At 36.4% G+C, this 16,430-nt stretch overlaps 1 protein-coding gene across 1 annotated transcript; it reads left to right on the forward strand.

Moving 5' to 3' along the window:
• Positions 1-2,827: 2,827 nt before the first annotated feature.
• On the forward strand, positions 2,828-15,039 carry NUP155 (nucleoporin 155). Its single transcript, XM_088877561.1, has 13 exons — positions 2,828-3,262; positions 4,621-4,790; positions 5,518-5,644; positions 7,890-8,152; positions 8,462-10,124; positions 10,204-10,416; positions 10,618-10,865; positions 10,973-11,384; positions 11,601-11,806; positions 12,116-12,473; positions 13,918-14,136; positions 14,284-14,612; positions 14,795-15,039. Exons 1-13 carry the CDS (start codon positions 3,101-3,103, stop codon positions 14,910-14,912), a joined length of 4,488 nt encoding a protein of 1,495 aa, XP_088733687.1. The 5' UTR covers positions 2,828-3,100; the 3' UTR covers positions 14,913-15,039.
• Positions 15,040-16,430: the final 1,391 nt, after the last annotated feature.

The following is a 16,430-nucleotide window of genomic DNA, read 5'->3' on the forward strand; positions in this document are numbered from 1 at the left end:
TAACAAACTCACAATTATAATTTATTTTTTTTCTTACACGTCACTGCACGTTTTTTTTCTTCTCAGAGACTTCTTTATTTATTATCTCCTCACAATATGATTGAGAGGACGGAGGAGTGCGTCTTCAGGAACTTGAAGCCGGCGGCCATGCTCATTTGGCAACTGTCACTGCCGCTGGAACATCCGCCACTCCCACCGAATAGTACCCGTTGTGATTTACCCAAGAAAAAGAATAGTACCGTTGTGATTTACCAAAAAAAGAAAGAATAGTACCGTTGTGATTTACCCCAAAAAAAGGATGGTACCGTTGTGTTTGATTTTTCAAATATACGCTGTGTTTCCTTGCCATGTTTTTCTTATGGTTTTGTGGTGTGTTTTGGAGATATCGATAGATTTATTTATATAAATAAATATGTGTTGTTGATAGATTAATTTTTCGGCTCTTTCAAAATTTATAGCACATCCAAAAATATTTTATATTTTTTTTAGTTTTTACGTCATTTATACTGTATAAAAAAGAAAGTCTCATTTTTACTTACAAATAACGGTTAATTACACTACAATATCAATTTTTAAAATTTACCAAAAATATCCCTTATATATTTTTCCAACAACCACTTCTACTCAAATTCTTCTTTTATCTATACATCTATACAAATATAATAAAAGAAATATCTTTTTCATTCACAAACGAAGGTTTGTGATACTCGCGAAATCAATTTTTTTTTTTCGGATAATATATTTAAGTTAGGTTTATTTATTTATTTATATATATTTATTGAAATGTGATATATATGTTGGTTTATTATATTTCATTATTATGTGTAATATATTTTAAATAATAAAAAATTATTTATTACATGTACACGGTAACGACGTGATATAACAACTAGTCTTTAAAATCAAATTTGATATAATTAGTTATAGCCAAACCTACTATTCACTACTTTCTAAAAATATCTTATTTTTCAAGCTACGTAAAATTAATCTATACTATTATAAAAGAATTTTGTTTGTCATACTAAATTTTGAATATTCAAATTTATCCTTTAATTTATTTCTTTACTTAAAAAATGGCTAGAAAATTAATTTCGATATTTTTTTTTATAATCTCACAATTATTGTTATTTTTCTTTCTCAGCCCACTATTTAATACTTCTCTCTCACCTACTTTTTTCATATTTATTTTCACAAAATTTCATATTTTTAACAAACTTACAATTATAATTTATTTTTTCTCTTACACTTCACTGTACGTTTTTTTCTTTTCAGGGACTTCTTTATTTCTCATCTCCTCACAATATGATGGAGAGGACAGAGGAGCGTGTCTTCAGGAACTTGAAGCCGGCGGCCATGCTCATTTGGCGACTGTCACTGCCGCTTAAACATCAGCCACTCCCATCTTACAGTTGTGATTTACCCAAAAAATAATAATAGTATCGTTGAATTTAACCAGAAATTAAAAAATAGTACCGTTGTGATTTTTCAACCGTTGTGTTTGCTTGCCATGTTTTTCGTATGGTTTTGTGGTGTGTTTGGGAGATATCCATAGATTTATTTATATAAATAAATATGTGTTGTTGATAAATTAATTTTTAGGCTCTTTCAGAATTCTTAGCACATCCAAAAATTTTTGATATATTTTTTTAGTTTTTATATCATTTATACTGCATAAAAAAGAAAGTCTCATTTTTTCTCACAAATGACGGTTAATTACACTGCAATATCAATTTTTAAAATTTACCAAAAATATCCCTTGTATATTTTTCAACAACCACTCCTACTCAATTCTTCTTTTTATCATACATCTATACTAATATAATAAATGAAATATCTTTTTTCATTCACAAACGACGGTTTGTGATACTCGCGAAATCATTTTTTTTGATAATATATTTAAGTTAAATTTATTTATTTATTTATATATATTTGTTGAAATGTGATATATATTTTGATTTATTATATTCTATTATTATGTATAATATATTTTAAATAATAATAAAATTATTTATTATATACACGCGGGAACGACATGCCATAACGGCTAGTCTTTAAAATAAAATTTTATATAGTTAGTTATAGCCAAAATTACTATTCACTACTTTCTAAAAATATCTTATTTTTCAAGCTCGTAAAATTAATCTATACTATTACAAAAGAATTTTTTTTGTCATACTAAATTTTGAATATTCAAATTTATCCTTTTTTTATTTTTTTACTTAAAAAATGGTTAGAAAATTAATTTTAATATTCTTTTTAATAATTTCACAATTATTATTATTTTTCATTCTCAACCCACTCTTAACGCTTCTCTCTCACCTTACTTTTTTCATATTTATTTTTTCAAAATTTTCATATTTTTAACAAACTCACAATTATAATTTATTTTTTCTCTTACATCTTACTGCACGTTTTTTTTACTTTTCATGGACTTCTTTATTTCTCAATCTTCTCACAATATGATTGTTTCTTTTCATTTTTTTTTTGTTTCATCTTATACAATTTTTTTTTATATATTCGTGGGGATGACGTATAACAATGACTAATTCAAAAAATACCAAATATATTATAATAGATTATAAGTTTTCGAAGATAGAAGTAGTTTGTGTAAATAGATCATAAATCAAGAGGTGCTAATGTAATCATGTCTTAAAATAATTAATGAGATAAAATTGCAAGCAATCCAACCTTATTGGGGGCTATTTGGCCAAAATAATATTTTAGTTAAAAGAACGAAGGAAATGAGGGACGCTTTGCATAACCTAAAACTGAAAATTGAGAGCTCCAAAAGACTATTATACCCACCGCGATTTTGAATAATTAGCTGAATTCGTCTGTCACCGCCAAAACCCTAATCTTCAAATCCCTCCCAAAAACCCCAGTGGAATTCTCCCCACAATTTTCTCACATTAGCTACCTTGATTGACTACTTTAATGTTCATAATCCACTCAGTTTCTCTATTCTTCAACCCAGTGCTTAAAAATCTGCGGTGTCCGAGTTTCAAGCCCTAGGGTTTCTGTTCACTTGAACTGAGAATCCTAGGGTCTTTCAGAAGGAGAGAAAAAGTTGTTTATTATATTTCAATCTTTCTAATCAAGGATGGTTGCTTGGGAAAACGAGGTAGTGATGCGTGACGTCACTAATGCGGGGCTGGTAGTCAGCGACCGCATCGGCCGGGAAATCGCGGGGCAGGTCGACCTTGAAGAAGCTTTAGAAGCTTCTAGATACTCTAGCCATCCCTATTCCACTCACCCCCGCGAGGTAATTCTTATGGTATTTTTTGTGTGTCTTTTTATTGCTTGAACCTGTTGAGCGTTTCACGTTTTCGCAATTTGCCTGTATCTTGGACTAGGTGTAGGTGTCGAAGATACTTAAATTTGCTAGCAATGTATTCAGGGAGCTGTATCACGGGACCTTTTTTTTTTTTTTCCTGCAGTTTGATTATTCGTAATGTGAACTGAAAAAAATAAGCGCCAGGGGAAAAGGGAGAATTTTGTTTGATAGATTAGATATGCAAAAGCATACTTTCAGGCACTGCATGTGTTTGAGGTTTTTGATTGTGTTCTTTGATTTTACCTTCTTTTGGGCTCTCAACGAATAAGTGCTGAAAGAGAAAGATAAAGCAGCATTGTGTATTTTTAATCTAATGTACAACTCATGTCTTTCACCCATTGAGTAGTGAAAATTTGAGACTAGTGCAGTGTGGAAACAGATGCAACTTGAATGAGCAGAATTTGTAAGTGTTGTCTCGTTATCGCTTAGGTTGGGGCAGCAAAGATGTTTGACACCCACCTTGAGATGCATTGATAGCACAAAATCATATCATAACACTTGTCCAATGATCTAGCTGTTATACTAACTTTTTCAGTTTTCTTGAATGAAAAGTCAGCCTTGGCAGATTGGAAAATTTGGTGCTAGAAACAAAAGAGAAATGTGAAGATATTTACAAAAGCATATGTAGATATTGACAGGCCATTATGTTTAAAACTACATGTACTGGCGGAAAAGTCTAATATTTCTACCTTAAAATATGCCTCGATGTGCAAGGGCATAGAAATGGAATTATCATCAGAAGCCCTTTGGTTGCTTTGATGTCACGTTAACTTTGCTGCATTCTGAATAATGGGGATGCTAAAAATGAACTTTTAAACTATTTCTTAAGTTTATTTGCGTCATAAATTGTGGATAATTTTTTCCCCTTTCACCATCACGCGTATCTCAAGAACTCCTACGTGAAGAAAGGTATTCAATCTGAATTTTGAAGGGACATGTTTGAGCTATATTCATAAGGTTGAAGCTTTTGGCTTTTATATTGGTTTTTTAATTGTAATATAGAAGGAAGGAGGGGGAGCCCCATTGACTATAAATTCTACTTATGTAGTATTGTGCATGAGCACTTTATGAAAAAAGATTGCAACTTTCAGGAAGTAGTAACTTCATTGTATATCACAGTGGCATGAAAATGCTGTATACTCTTGAAAGAGGTCAACTATGATATTTATCTGACAGAGGCCTACTGCTAACATGTCTGATCTCAGATTGTCATTTATGTGTTGAAGTGAAGAGAGTTATTTGTTGGGTAATTGATCTAACAGACTTTGTTTATGTTGATATTGCAGTGGCCTCCTCTAGTTGAAGTCGTGGATACATGGGAGTTGCCTCCTGTGTTGATAGAAAGATACAATGCAGCTGGTGGTGAGGGAACGGCTTTATGTGGGATATTTCCAGAAATACGACGGGCGTGGGCATCAGTGGATAACTCCTTATTTCTGTGGCGATTTGATAAATGGTGAGAGTTGCTCCAGTTGATAGTTATTAACAGATGTAAATTTTAACAGATGCGAGATCAAAAGATCTTGTTATTGGCTGAAAGAGTAGCTGATATGGAAGGTCTCTGATGTCATTTAATTTACATTCATCTTATGGCATATGTGTTATTTCAGTTATTGTCATTGTATCTGTGTAAATATATTTGTGTAGGATTTGATTAGTAAAGAAAAAAATACTGTTTGTGAAACTTATCCACATTAGTGGCATGTGATGTTTTTGAACTAAGAAAGCAGTATAAGTCATGGGATGAGGTAATTTTGAGGAATTTATTTTTTGGGAATGAAATGGACAATATAGTTCTCAATAGGATGTGCAAAAAGGAGATTATGGGTCAAGACTAAGATTAGTTGAACCCCTAGAGATACAGGTCTCTAACATTTACCATTGCATAAATTATTTTAGCCCCTGGGAAATGGTTATGTCATTAGGTACGTTGTATCGTGCCAAAACCCATTTCCTTCTCCTTCTCTCTCGCTCTCACCTACTTTTTTCCCTTTAAGGTTATCGGTGATCTAGTCTTTGTTTTGTCTTAGTGGTGATGCCAAAAACATGTTCTTTTCTGATGCCCTAATAGAAATGCAATACTGGATGCCATGAATATATTGTGTGACTTGTTCCTGGCTTTTAACATTCTGATAATTTAAGGAAAACATAATCCCAACAATATAAAGTTTCTGGTAATGTAGGGATGGTCAATGTCCTGAATATAGCGGGGAGGAGCAAGCTATCTGTGCTGTTGGTCTAGCGAAAACCAAGCCAGGCGTTTTTGTTGAAGCCATTCAGTATCTTCTAGTTTTGGCTACTCCTGTTGAGGTACTTTACTATTCCCTACCTTATTTATACTTTCCATAAATGCTTTATGTTGATGGCAATATTCCATTTATTTCCACTTTAATGTTATCGTATACATTTGAGTGGTGAGATGGTAACATGACATAGATGTCACTTTTGCCAATGGAGACTTCCTTTCGTGTTCGCCTAAGTTTTGTCTGTCCATTATGCTATTGGATTTAGTGATAAAGTCTACGAAATATCAAGAGCAACCAAGTTTAAATGGATATTTTGGTAGATATTATGCAGTGATCCAAGAAGTACATTCCGGAGGGATGCAACTATAGACCATTCAAAATTCAAACAACTTTATCTGGATCGACTTTTGGGGTTCTCTTGCTAAATTTTATGAATAACACATCCTTCATCATTTTTTTACTTGAGAAGGTGGCAGGTTCCAGCCTAGTGATGCCTTTGGCTACTGCATTTTTGTCATCTAGGGTGCAGCATGCAGGCTGTGCTTAGCTGTTCATATTGAAGATTGATTTGCTTTCTTTACCTTCACTAGGGTATTCACAGTTTGGCAACAATCTGACTGAACCCGAACCAAAAATTCAACTGAAGCAAAAATCTTGGTTTTGTTTCGGGTTTTATTTTTATGAAAATTTGGTAGTTGTTTGGGTTTTTTTTCTTGGTTTCAGTTTTACCTAATCATACTGAATGCTGAAATATTTTATTTATTTTTTATTTTCAATTTTTATATACAAATTTTGTATCTATTTAATTATTTTTATACTAATTCTTGTTTTTTGATTGATAAAAATTAAAAAAAAGTAACGAGTATAATTTTATTTATAGTATGTAACTTATTGACTATTTTTTATTCTTTAACAAAAAAATTCACCTTACTGAGTATACGGAATTGAAATATTAAAAACATCAGTAATTGCCAAAAATGAACAGATTATACGTGGTTCGGTGTTCACTATTTAATTTCAGGGTAGTTTTTGATTTGGTTTTACCAAATTAACACCCTGTCCTTGACCATGTTTCAATTTGAGGTTGTTTCTAGTTTCCCAGAAGCCTTTATGTTTTACTTAGTTCTAGATAAATGGGTTTGTCGGGGGTATGCCATGGTTTAATTAATTTAAGTCGACTAGGGGGCGTTCAGTTGGTTGGTGTTGAAGCTATGCTTTCAGTATTCAGGGATGGTTCTCCTATTTGATAGGCACTTCTTGATTCTAATTGTATTCTTGATGCTTTTAATATAGGATATGTCAGTAATAGTGAACTTTTATTAGATCTCCCCCTGGGCTTTGTATTTTTATTGATGATTGAATGAATTTTTTGTGTGATATGTAAGGTTCTTTTATTCCTCTTGATTTTCTTATTTTGTCCTCTTTATTTCATTCCTTTTTCAGCAATTTAAACATGTTCGCAAGGATTAGACTTTTAATTCCTCCTTGAATTGTTTTTTGAGTTTTAAATATTTCGCAATTCAAGTGTAAAATGAATGTGACCACCTCTTAGGTTGTCATATATTATGATACCTGATATGTGGTCTGTTGGTGAAACTGTATGTATGATATGTGGGATTCATTGTATCCACGATGAATATAGTGCTTGCAGATTGAACTATCTATGCTACTACTAAATGTAGATAAACTGTTAAACTTTGTGATATTTTGACCTGTCTGACTGGATGATTTTTAGATTTTCATGATGTACATGATTTACTTAATCTTGATTCTGTATTCTTGCTTCAATTCGCATGACATTTTTCTGGAAGTCAAATCGAATTTTTGATGCAGTATTAACTGCACTAAAACTTGAGATCTGAACCTTTTGAAGTGATAAAGCTGATGAACAATGCATCAGCATTTCTTTTTTATAACGTTCCAGGCTTCTCATATATTCTGTTTCATCCAGTGTCTTAGTTCATTGTGGTGCTTACCCGCTTGTGTTCCTTTTATCATGTTTTCTCTTTCATATCTCATCACAAAATAACTGATAAAATATTTTCTTTCTACGCTGCAATTTTAAAATATATTTGTTTAGTTTTCAACCCTATAAACTTTTTTCCCAGTCAAGTGTAAATAGTTCGTGTTGATGTTTTGCCGATCACACCTTTTTTTCCCACCTCATCATACAAAGTATTACTTACCCTTTGTTATTTTTCTGAATAAGTGTCGTAGTAAATTTACTTCCCATGTTTTTTCCCCAAGCAATTTGTTGAAACATTGAAACTCTCTCTCCTCCGTCTTACAAATCTATCTTGTGTTAACAGCTGATCCTTGTTGGAGTATGTTGTTCTGGAAGAGGTGATCAAACCGATCCATATGCAGAGGTTTCACTTCAGCCGCTGCCAGAATATACCATTCCATCTGATGGGGTGACTATGACTTGCATCACCTGCACTGATAGGGGTCATATTTTTCTTGCTGGCCGTGATGGTCATGTTTACGAACTTCAATATACAACTGGTTCAAGTTGGCAAAAGCGATGTCGTAAAGTCTGCCTAACTGCTGGTCTAGGAAGTGTTATCTCGAGGTAGTTTTCCCTCTTTCTTATGTTTGGTGCCGGAGCTGGTGATCATTGACTTTATTGCTTCTTTGTTACATGGTGACGACTGATGTCTTTGTTCTTCAAAAAATTGTCTAGCTATGATCCCCTCCCCCCCCCCCCCCCCGAACAGATTTGACAAACCATTTAATCTAATGTTTTTTAATATTATGGATGGCTTATAAGATTTCACTTTTCTTGATGGATTATGGTTGAAATCTTAACTCTGATCTCTTACTTTTGTCTCCACCTCAACTTTTTTTAGTTGCTTATTTCTCTCACTCTCTCTCTCTTTAGGTGGGTTGTGCCCAATGTTTTCAAATTTGGAGCTGTGGACCCGATTGTTGAAATGGTTGTTGATTCTGAGAGACATGTCTTATATGCACGTACTGAGGAGATGAAAATTCAAGTATTCTCTCTAGGGCCAAATGGTGATGGCCCACTGAAGAAGGTGGCGGAAGAGAGAAATTTGATTACTCAGAGGGAGTCGAGCTATGGTGGGAGACAACAAGCAGGGTCTAGAGCCTCTTCTCGACCACCTAAATCTTCTATAGTTTGCATATCACCTTTATCTACTTTAGAATCAAAGTGGTTGCACCTCGTGGCTGTTCTATCAGACGGGCGGAGGATGTACCTCTCAACTGCTCCTTCTAGTGGAAATAACAATGCTCTTGGAGGTTTGAGTGGGCTTAGTGCTAATAACCGGCCAAACTGCTTAAAGGTTGTAACTACAAGACCCTCTCCGCCAATAGGGGTGAGCGGCGGGCTTGCTTTTGGAGCTCTGTCTCTTGCTGGAAGATCTCAGGGTGATGATCTATCTCTGAAGATTGAATCAGCATATTATTCATCTGGAACTCTGGTCCTTTCTGATTCTTCGCCATCTGCTGTTTCGTCACTTTTGATTGTGAATAGGGATCCTAGCACGCAATCTCTGTCATCTGGTAGCTTGGGGGCCAGTGCAAGGGGTTCTCGCGCACTTAGAGAATCAGTATCATCTGTCCCTGTGGAAGGTAGAATGCTTTTTGTGGCTGATGTTCTACCTCTTCCAGATACAGCATCCATTGTGCAGTCTCTGTATTCAGAGCTAGAACTGTGTGGATTTCACAACTCATGTGAGTCCTGTGAAAAGACTTCCATTAAACTGTGGGCTAGAGGTGATCTTTCTACTCAACATATATTACCAAGAAGAAAAGTAGTCATATTCAGTACCATGGGCATGATGGAAGTAGTTTTCAACAGACCAATAGACATACTTAGGCGATTGTTAGAATCTAATTCACCAAGGCCACTACTGGAGGACTTCTTCAACCGTTTTGGTGCTGGAGAGGCAGCTGCAATGTGTTTGATGCTTGCTTCACGGATAGTATATACAGAGGCCTTCATAAGCAACATTGTTGCTGAGAAGGCAGCTGAAGCTTTTGAAGACCCTAGAGTTGTTGGGATGCCACAGTTAGAAGGAAGTGGTGCATTATCAAACACCAGAACTGCTGCTGGGGGATTCAGCATGGGTCAGGTTGTTCAAGAGGCCGAGCCTGTGTTTTCAGGTGCTCATGAAGGTCTCTGCCTGTGCTCATCAAGGTTGCTTTTACCATTGTGGGAGCTTCCTGTATTTATAATCAAAGGGGGTTCTGGATCTTCAGATGCAATCTCTGAGGATGGGATCATAACATGCAGACTCTCTGTTGGAGCAATGCATGTCCTTGAAGACAAAATTCGCTCTCTGGAGAAGTTTTTAAGGTCTAGAAGGAATCAAAGACGGGGACTCTATGGCTGTGTGGCTGGTCTGGGAGATGTAACTGGTTCAATTTTGATTAGCACTGCATCAGATCTTGTTGCTGGTGACAGAAGTATGGTGCGAAATTTATTTGGTTCATACTCTCGGAATATTGACTCTGGTGAAGGTGGATCAAATAAAAGGCAGCGGCTTCCATATAGTCCTGCTGAACTGGCTGCCATGGAGGTATCTGTGATGTTGAGATTGTTCAACCGTGAATATACCTTAGCTATATCAATGCATAATTAATTGGATTGTCTTCCAGGTGAGAGCTATGGAGTGTATCAGGCAGTTGCTTCTTAGATGTGGGGAAGCCCTTTTCTTACTCCAACTTCTTTCACAACATCTTGTGGCACGCTTGATTCAGAGTTTTGATGCAAATACTAGGCAAGCTATGGTTCAGTTAACATTCCACCAATTAGTTTGTTCAGAAGAGGGAGATCGACTTGCAACAAGGCTTATATCTGCTTTAATGGAGGTATTTAATACATTGTTGTTCGTCACCCAGTCACGTTTCTTATTCTTCAAATTCGGGATCAAGCATTCATGATATTATTTTCTCACTCTTGCTCCTTTACTTTTCTCATTAAAATGTGATGTACATTAGCTTGACTTGGTTCAGCACATCAATGCTCCTTTATGAACCTTTTCTCACGTCATCCGTCATCCATTTATCCAGTATTATACTGGTCCTGATGGCAGGGGAACAGTAGATGATATTAGTCATAGACTACGAGATGGTTGTCCAAGCTACTACAAGGAGAGCGATTACAAGTTTTACGTAGCCGTTGAATATCTTGAGAGAGCTTCTGCTACTTCCGATACAGAAGAAAGGGAGAACCTGGCTATGGAGGCTTTCAACAATTTAAGTAAAATCCCAGAGTCTGCTGATTTGCAAACTGTATGCAAACGTTTTGAAGATTTAAGGTTGTTAAGTCAGTCAGTTGTTTTACTAAGTTGCTCTCTTATGAAGTTGTTTATTAATTAGCCTTTGCTCCACTAGATGAAGCATGACACATTTAGTGAAATTGCAGATTCTATGAAGCTGTAGTGCGATTACCTTTGCAAAAGGCACAGGCTGTTGATCCCGCTGGTGATGCTTTCAATGAGCAGATAGATGCAGCAATTCGAGAACATGCCCTTTCTCGACGTATGCAGTGTTATGAAATTGTCACTAATGCTCTGCGTTCTCTTAAGGGTGAAGCTTTACAAAAGGAATTCGGGTCTCCTATCAGGCCTGTTACGCAGTCCGTGCTAGATCCAGCCTCTCGCAAAAAGTACATATGCCAGATCATTCAACTTGGTGTGCAATCTTCAGATAGAGTTTTCCACGAGTATCTCTATCGAACACTGATTGACTTAGGTCTAGATGATGAGTTATTGGAATATGGAGGCCCAGATTTGGTGCAGTTTTTGCAAAATGCTGGACGTGACCCTACTCATGAGGTTTGAAGCCTTCTTATAAATCTGATTTTGTTTCAGATGATATGTAGTAAAAAGCTGATCCTATATTTAACTTCAATCCATCTTCAGATCGTAAAAATCAATCCTAGCGGTTTACAAAATTGCGATTGTCTTGTTGTATTTTGGAGTTCAAGGTCTGTTTACAACAAGTATGATATTTTTCTCTATTTTTTATTGTTTTACTTTAATGTTCTTTAGGTTCGGGCTGTTTCCTCAATTACATCCCCAACTTCTCGCGTGGGTCATTCTAGAGTGCTTGTTGCATCTAATCAGATAAAGTACTTTGAGCTTCTGGCAAGGTATTATGTCTCCAAGCGTCAGCATGTTCTTGCTGCACAAATATTAGTGAGGCTAGCAGAAAGGCGTTCAACTGAAGCTGGGGATACCCCAACACTTGAACAAAGGTTCTTGTTCTATTCACATATTGCGTTATTTATGTGGTCTAGATGTGTGGTATGGATGCTGATTTATATGGATAATCAGAATGCTAGACACTATATAGATTTGTGTCTTCAGTTGATGTTGTTTGATAAAACGTCATTGTAATGTGTGTATATGTTACTTTCATGATTTTGATGTGCCAAGTGTTGTTTATGCAAGATGTTGACACAGATAAACAAATCGCTCTTTATTTGGATTCTTTTTATTTGATATAGAGCTCTTTATTTAATTTTCAGCTAACCAATTGTGACTTTTCATTGCTTTGATGCCAGGCGTCAATACCTGAGCAATGCTGTTCTGCAGGCAAAGAGCTCCAGTGAGGTGGACAGTTTTAATGTTTCTGCCAGGGCGGCTATTGACAATGGGCTCCTTGATTTACTGGAAGGGAAGCTTGCTGTTCTTCAATTTCAGATGAAGATAAAAGAGGAATTGGATGCCGTGGCTTCAAGATTGGAAACTTCTCCTGGCAGATCTGAATCTACCACAAATGACTCATCACCCGATAATGGTCATTCTGGCGATGCCAATTTTGTTCTTTCTGTTCGAGAAAAGGCGAAGGAGTTATCTGTGGATTTAAAGACTATCACTCAATTGTACAATGAGTATGCTGTTCCGTTCGAACTCTGGGAGGTTTGTAATCTTTTGTATTGTTGTTAAGGCTGTGCTTATAATCCATCCACCTCGCTTTTGGTGATAGTTACTAAACCTGCATAAATTTATTTGCTCAATGCTCCTTTCTGCAGAAAATGATCTCGGGCCATCTTATCATATGTGCGGCTTTCCTTTTGATTTTTCTATGATAGAGTTAGGAGTTGTAGGTCGTTCCTTCTTTACTTCCTGTCATCCGCACTTGCTCAGATCCTTATCTTGCCCCTTGCCAAGGATGCGAGTGTTACACTTGTTTGATACCTTATTACACAAAAGTAAGGTCTAGTTGCCTTTTGTGCTTCTAAGCTTGTTCCTTGTCGGATGAAGGCATGCCCTTAACAAGTTTGAGATGCCTATACTTTGACTGAACTAAGGTCACTCTCTAATTCAGTTACTTATATCCTCTTATTCAGCACGTAAAACCACACTGTTGGAGGTAATATGTTGTAATGTATTTTGATAACCCAGGAAAGACATCCATATAGTGTGACAAACCACATTCTCACCGTATTACTGGTAGAAATGAGGTTGACAGGAATGTAGATGGGTCTGTAGATTTTCTCAAAAACTCAATAGTGCAGGAACTTTGGTGGTTCAATGGAAGAACAGTTATCTCCAGACACCATGTTTTCCATTGATTATGGTCTCTGTCAGCATGGGTTCCCTGTTCCATTAATAAGCTCTGGTGATTTCATGAGAGAGATAAGCTCAGATCAAATGAGTTCATACATTACTAGTGGTTGGATGGCCAAACAAGCAATAATTGTGGCTGCCTTGGCCTAAGTTTAAATAAACCAGTCTCTGTATACTTTGTTTTAATCAGTGGTGCTGAACTTGGATCTTGGAAATTGGTAAGATAGAAACCCCTGGAAGTAGAACATGCAACATTCCTTTTTGTTTCATAATCTGGAAAGCAGCGAGGTAACTGTGTTCTGCTGAGAAAATGCCCAATAAAGTCGAGGTTTTCTTTCAATTGATTGAATTTTCAGAAAGATGGAGATGTTGGAAATAGTGAGATTAAAGAAGGAAGCTAGATTATTCATATTATGCACCCAAATTGGAAGTGTAAATTGTTGAGGCTAAAAGAAAGGAAATTGTTAGATTATAATGGTTTAGGGTATGGTATGCTATCATGCCACTTCTATACCTTGTGTACTTCTTTTGCATGTGCTAGATGGTATACTTCCACTAAGGATAGTATAACCAACCATGTCCCTGGATGCTCGTAGGCAGAGTGTCAGACCATTACACCGTGCTAACATACTGCTTTGAAGTACCATGTTATGTGTTTCCGTTTTATCTGTTATATACAGAACTAAACTGTTCTGGTCTTGTTTATGATCTCTGGCTGGAACACAGTTTCTTTTCTGCAAGCCTTTCAGCCCAGACTTGACAATGATTCTTGATGAATTATTTTCACTTTCAGATATGTCTGGAAATGCTATATTTTGCAAGCTATTCTGGTGATGCTGATAGCAGTATTGTTAGAGAGACCTGGGCTAGACTCATTGATCAAGCTCTTTCAAGGGGCGGTATTGCTGAAGCTTGTGCAGTGCTGAAGAGGGTTGGTTCTCATGTTTTCCCTGGAGATGGAGCTATGTTACCATTAGATACACTATGTCTTCACCTTGAGAAGGCTGCGCAGGTAAATATTTCTTTTTTGTGTTTCATCCTACTTGAGTTATTCCCTTGATTGCTCGACTTGTTTTGTTAGGATGCGATATTATATTCTTGTGATGGTTTTGCCATCTTCTTAACATCTTATTGACTGTCATTTTATAAATCTTTGTAGGAGCGGGTGATTGCAGGGGTTGAACCAGTTGGAGATGAAGATATTGCAAGGGCTCTACTTGCTGCTTGCAAGGGTGCAATAGAACCTGTGCTGAATACTTATGATCAGTTGTTATCAAATGGAGCAATTTTACCATCTCCAAGTCTAAGGCTACGGCTTCTTAGGTCAGTTCTAGCAGTACTTCGTGAGTGGGCAATGTCCGTCTTTGCACAGAAAATGGGCACAAGCGCTGCTGGAGCTTCTTTGATTCTTGGTGGACCATTTTCACTGGGCCACACAACAATTCTAAATCAAGGTGTCCGTGATAAGATCACAAGTGCAGCAAATAGGTGAGATGTTTCGCCAAGTGTTTTGACTTTTCCATACTTATGTAGCATTTGATATATGGTCTTTTCTGAGGTTTATCTAATCACTATCAGACTATGAGTGAGCAACCTGGGATTTACTCTATATGGTTGTTCTCCAATTCTTCATGTTCTATCCATAACTCTTTCCATTCAACAAATATCAGGTATATGACTGAGGTGCGGAGGTTGCCCCTTCCACAAAATCAAACTGAGGCGGTCTACCGGGGTTTCCGGGAGCTTGAAGAGTCGCTCTTGAGTCCTTTTCCTTTTGAGCGGTTGTAAGTTTGCTCTTCCAGGCTTGTTGTATGAATAGCTTGTGCTCATAGGAACACTTACAACAAAATAATACATTCCTAATGTAAATGACGACGTATAAATTAATTTGTATCTCTTTGACTTGAGGATGTTATGCATCGGAAGTCCTCTCTGATGGTAGGAAATGCACTTCAATCCCCACAATTAATCTATCCTGTGTCGCTCAGGCAATGGATTTCAAGAGCAGTTGATAGAAATGGTCAACTTCGAAACAATTGGCATCAGCTAATGTAAGGGGGTTCGGAAAATCAAGTTAAAAAGACGCTCGTTTCTGTTTGTTTTTTTTGGAAAATCAAGTTAATAAGACGCTCGTTTCTGTTTGTTTTTATCTAAAATTCCAATGAGAATAGAGGCTTTTGTTCTGTGATACACTTGTATCCTATGATAAAAACAGAAATAAATGCATGTTTCCAGAGACGATTGTATGGCCACCAGCAAAGCAGCAAGGGGCTTGCATGCATGAGGATCTCAAAACGCTGTGATCTTTTTCATTGTTTGCCAGTACCTGAGCTCCACAAGTCTTGTACAATGTGATAAACTCTGCTGAAATTATCAATCGTTGTAGCAATGGGATTGACTTGTGTGTTGAACATTGATGCTCTATAGAAGACCTGAGTATGCCTCTTCAAGCAAACACCATACAGTCAATTATCTTGTCACTTATATTGATAGTTTGTTCGCAAGGTGAAGTGATAAATGATCATTGATGGATATACTATTTCAATGCGGATGTGGCTTTAGTTGTCTGGACAACTTTCTGGTATATTCCGAGTTTAGAAAAACCCACTCTATTACTGGACAATGAAATGTACAGGTATTCAGGATATTAGCTTTCTTGGATAGATGGGTTTTGCTGCACAGTGGTGGTCTCCTTTCGCATGAGTGATTCTTATTAAATCCTGTAAATTGAGGATAATTACAATTATCGTGAAACTTTGGCCCGGATCCACCCAGAAAGTCAAACTGGGGAAAGGGATGTATCCTATTAACAGAAGAGAGTGAGATTGTATTGTTGGAAAGTATTTCCTTCCACACGTATTATCCATTTTTGAGGGAATCTTTGACTATTGGGTAAGATAACACCACCAACTTTCTCCGTCCAACTCTTAAAGGCTTTCATAGAGAAAACCACCATGTCAACGCACTTGCCCCTACTCCATGTTCAAGTATCTCACCATCGATGACCTCTCTAGGATGATCTTATCCATTTACTTTAGGGTGAAATCTGATAGGGGTTTAATATGAGGGGCATTCAAAAGGCGAATGTCGCTTATAGGACGTCAAAGTATTTGGCCATATAAATACTGAAATTATTTCGGGTCAAGGTGCATTATTTTTAATTGATAGAATCTTGTATTTTTTTTTTTTGATCTGTTAATTTGAATATTGGAGAATTTTAGTTGGCATTTTTTTTCGTGTTCCGAGGTCTCAATCACCTTGTGAGTAAATTAATTTAAGGTATTGTGATCTTTTAATCCAAATTAA

This window comes from Sesamum indicum, linkage group LG2, assembly GCF_026168435.1.
Source record: "Sesamum indicum cultivar Baizhima isolate 11 linkage group LG2, ASM2616843v1, whole genome shotgun sequence".
Taxonomy (NCBI): Eukaryota; Viridiplantae; Streptophyta; class Magnoliopsida; order Lamiales; family Pedaliaceae; genus Sesamum; species Sesamum indicum.

Bases quoted from the DNA above. Each gene is read 5' to 3' on its own strand.
- NUP155 (XM_088877561.1), top strand. From the start codon at position 3,101: ATGGTTGCTTGGGAAAACGAGGTAGTGATGCGTGACGTCACTAATGCG. The intron at 5,645-7,889 runs GTACTTTACTAT...TTGTGTTAACAG, and splicing joins TTTTGGCTACTCCTGTTGAG to CTGATCCTTGTTGGAGTATG. The intron at 14,137-14,283 runs GTAAATATTTCT...AAATCTTTGTAG, and splicing joins ACCTTGAGAAGGCTGCGCAG to GAGCGGGTGATTGCAGGGGT.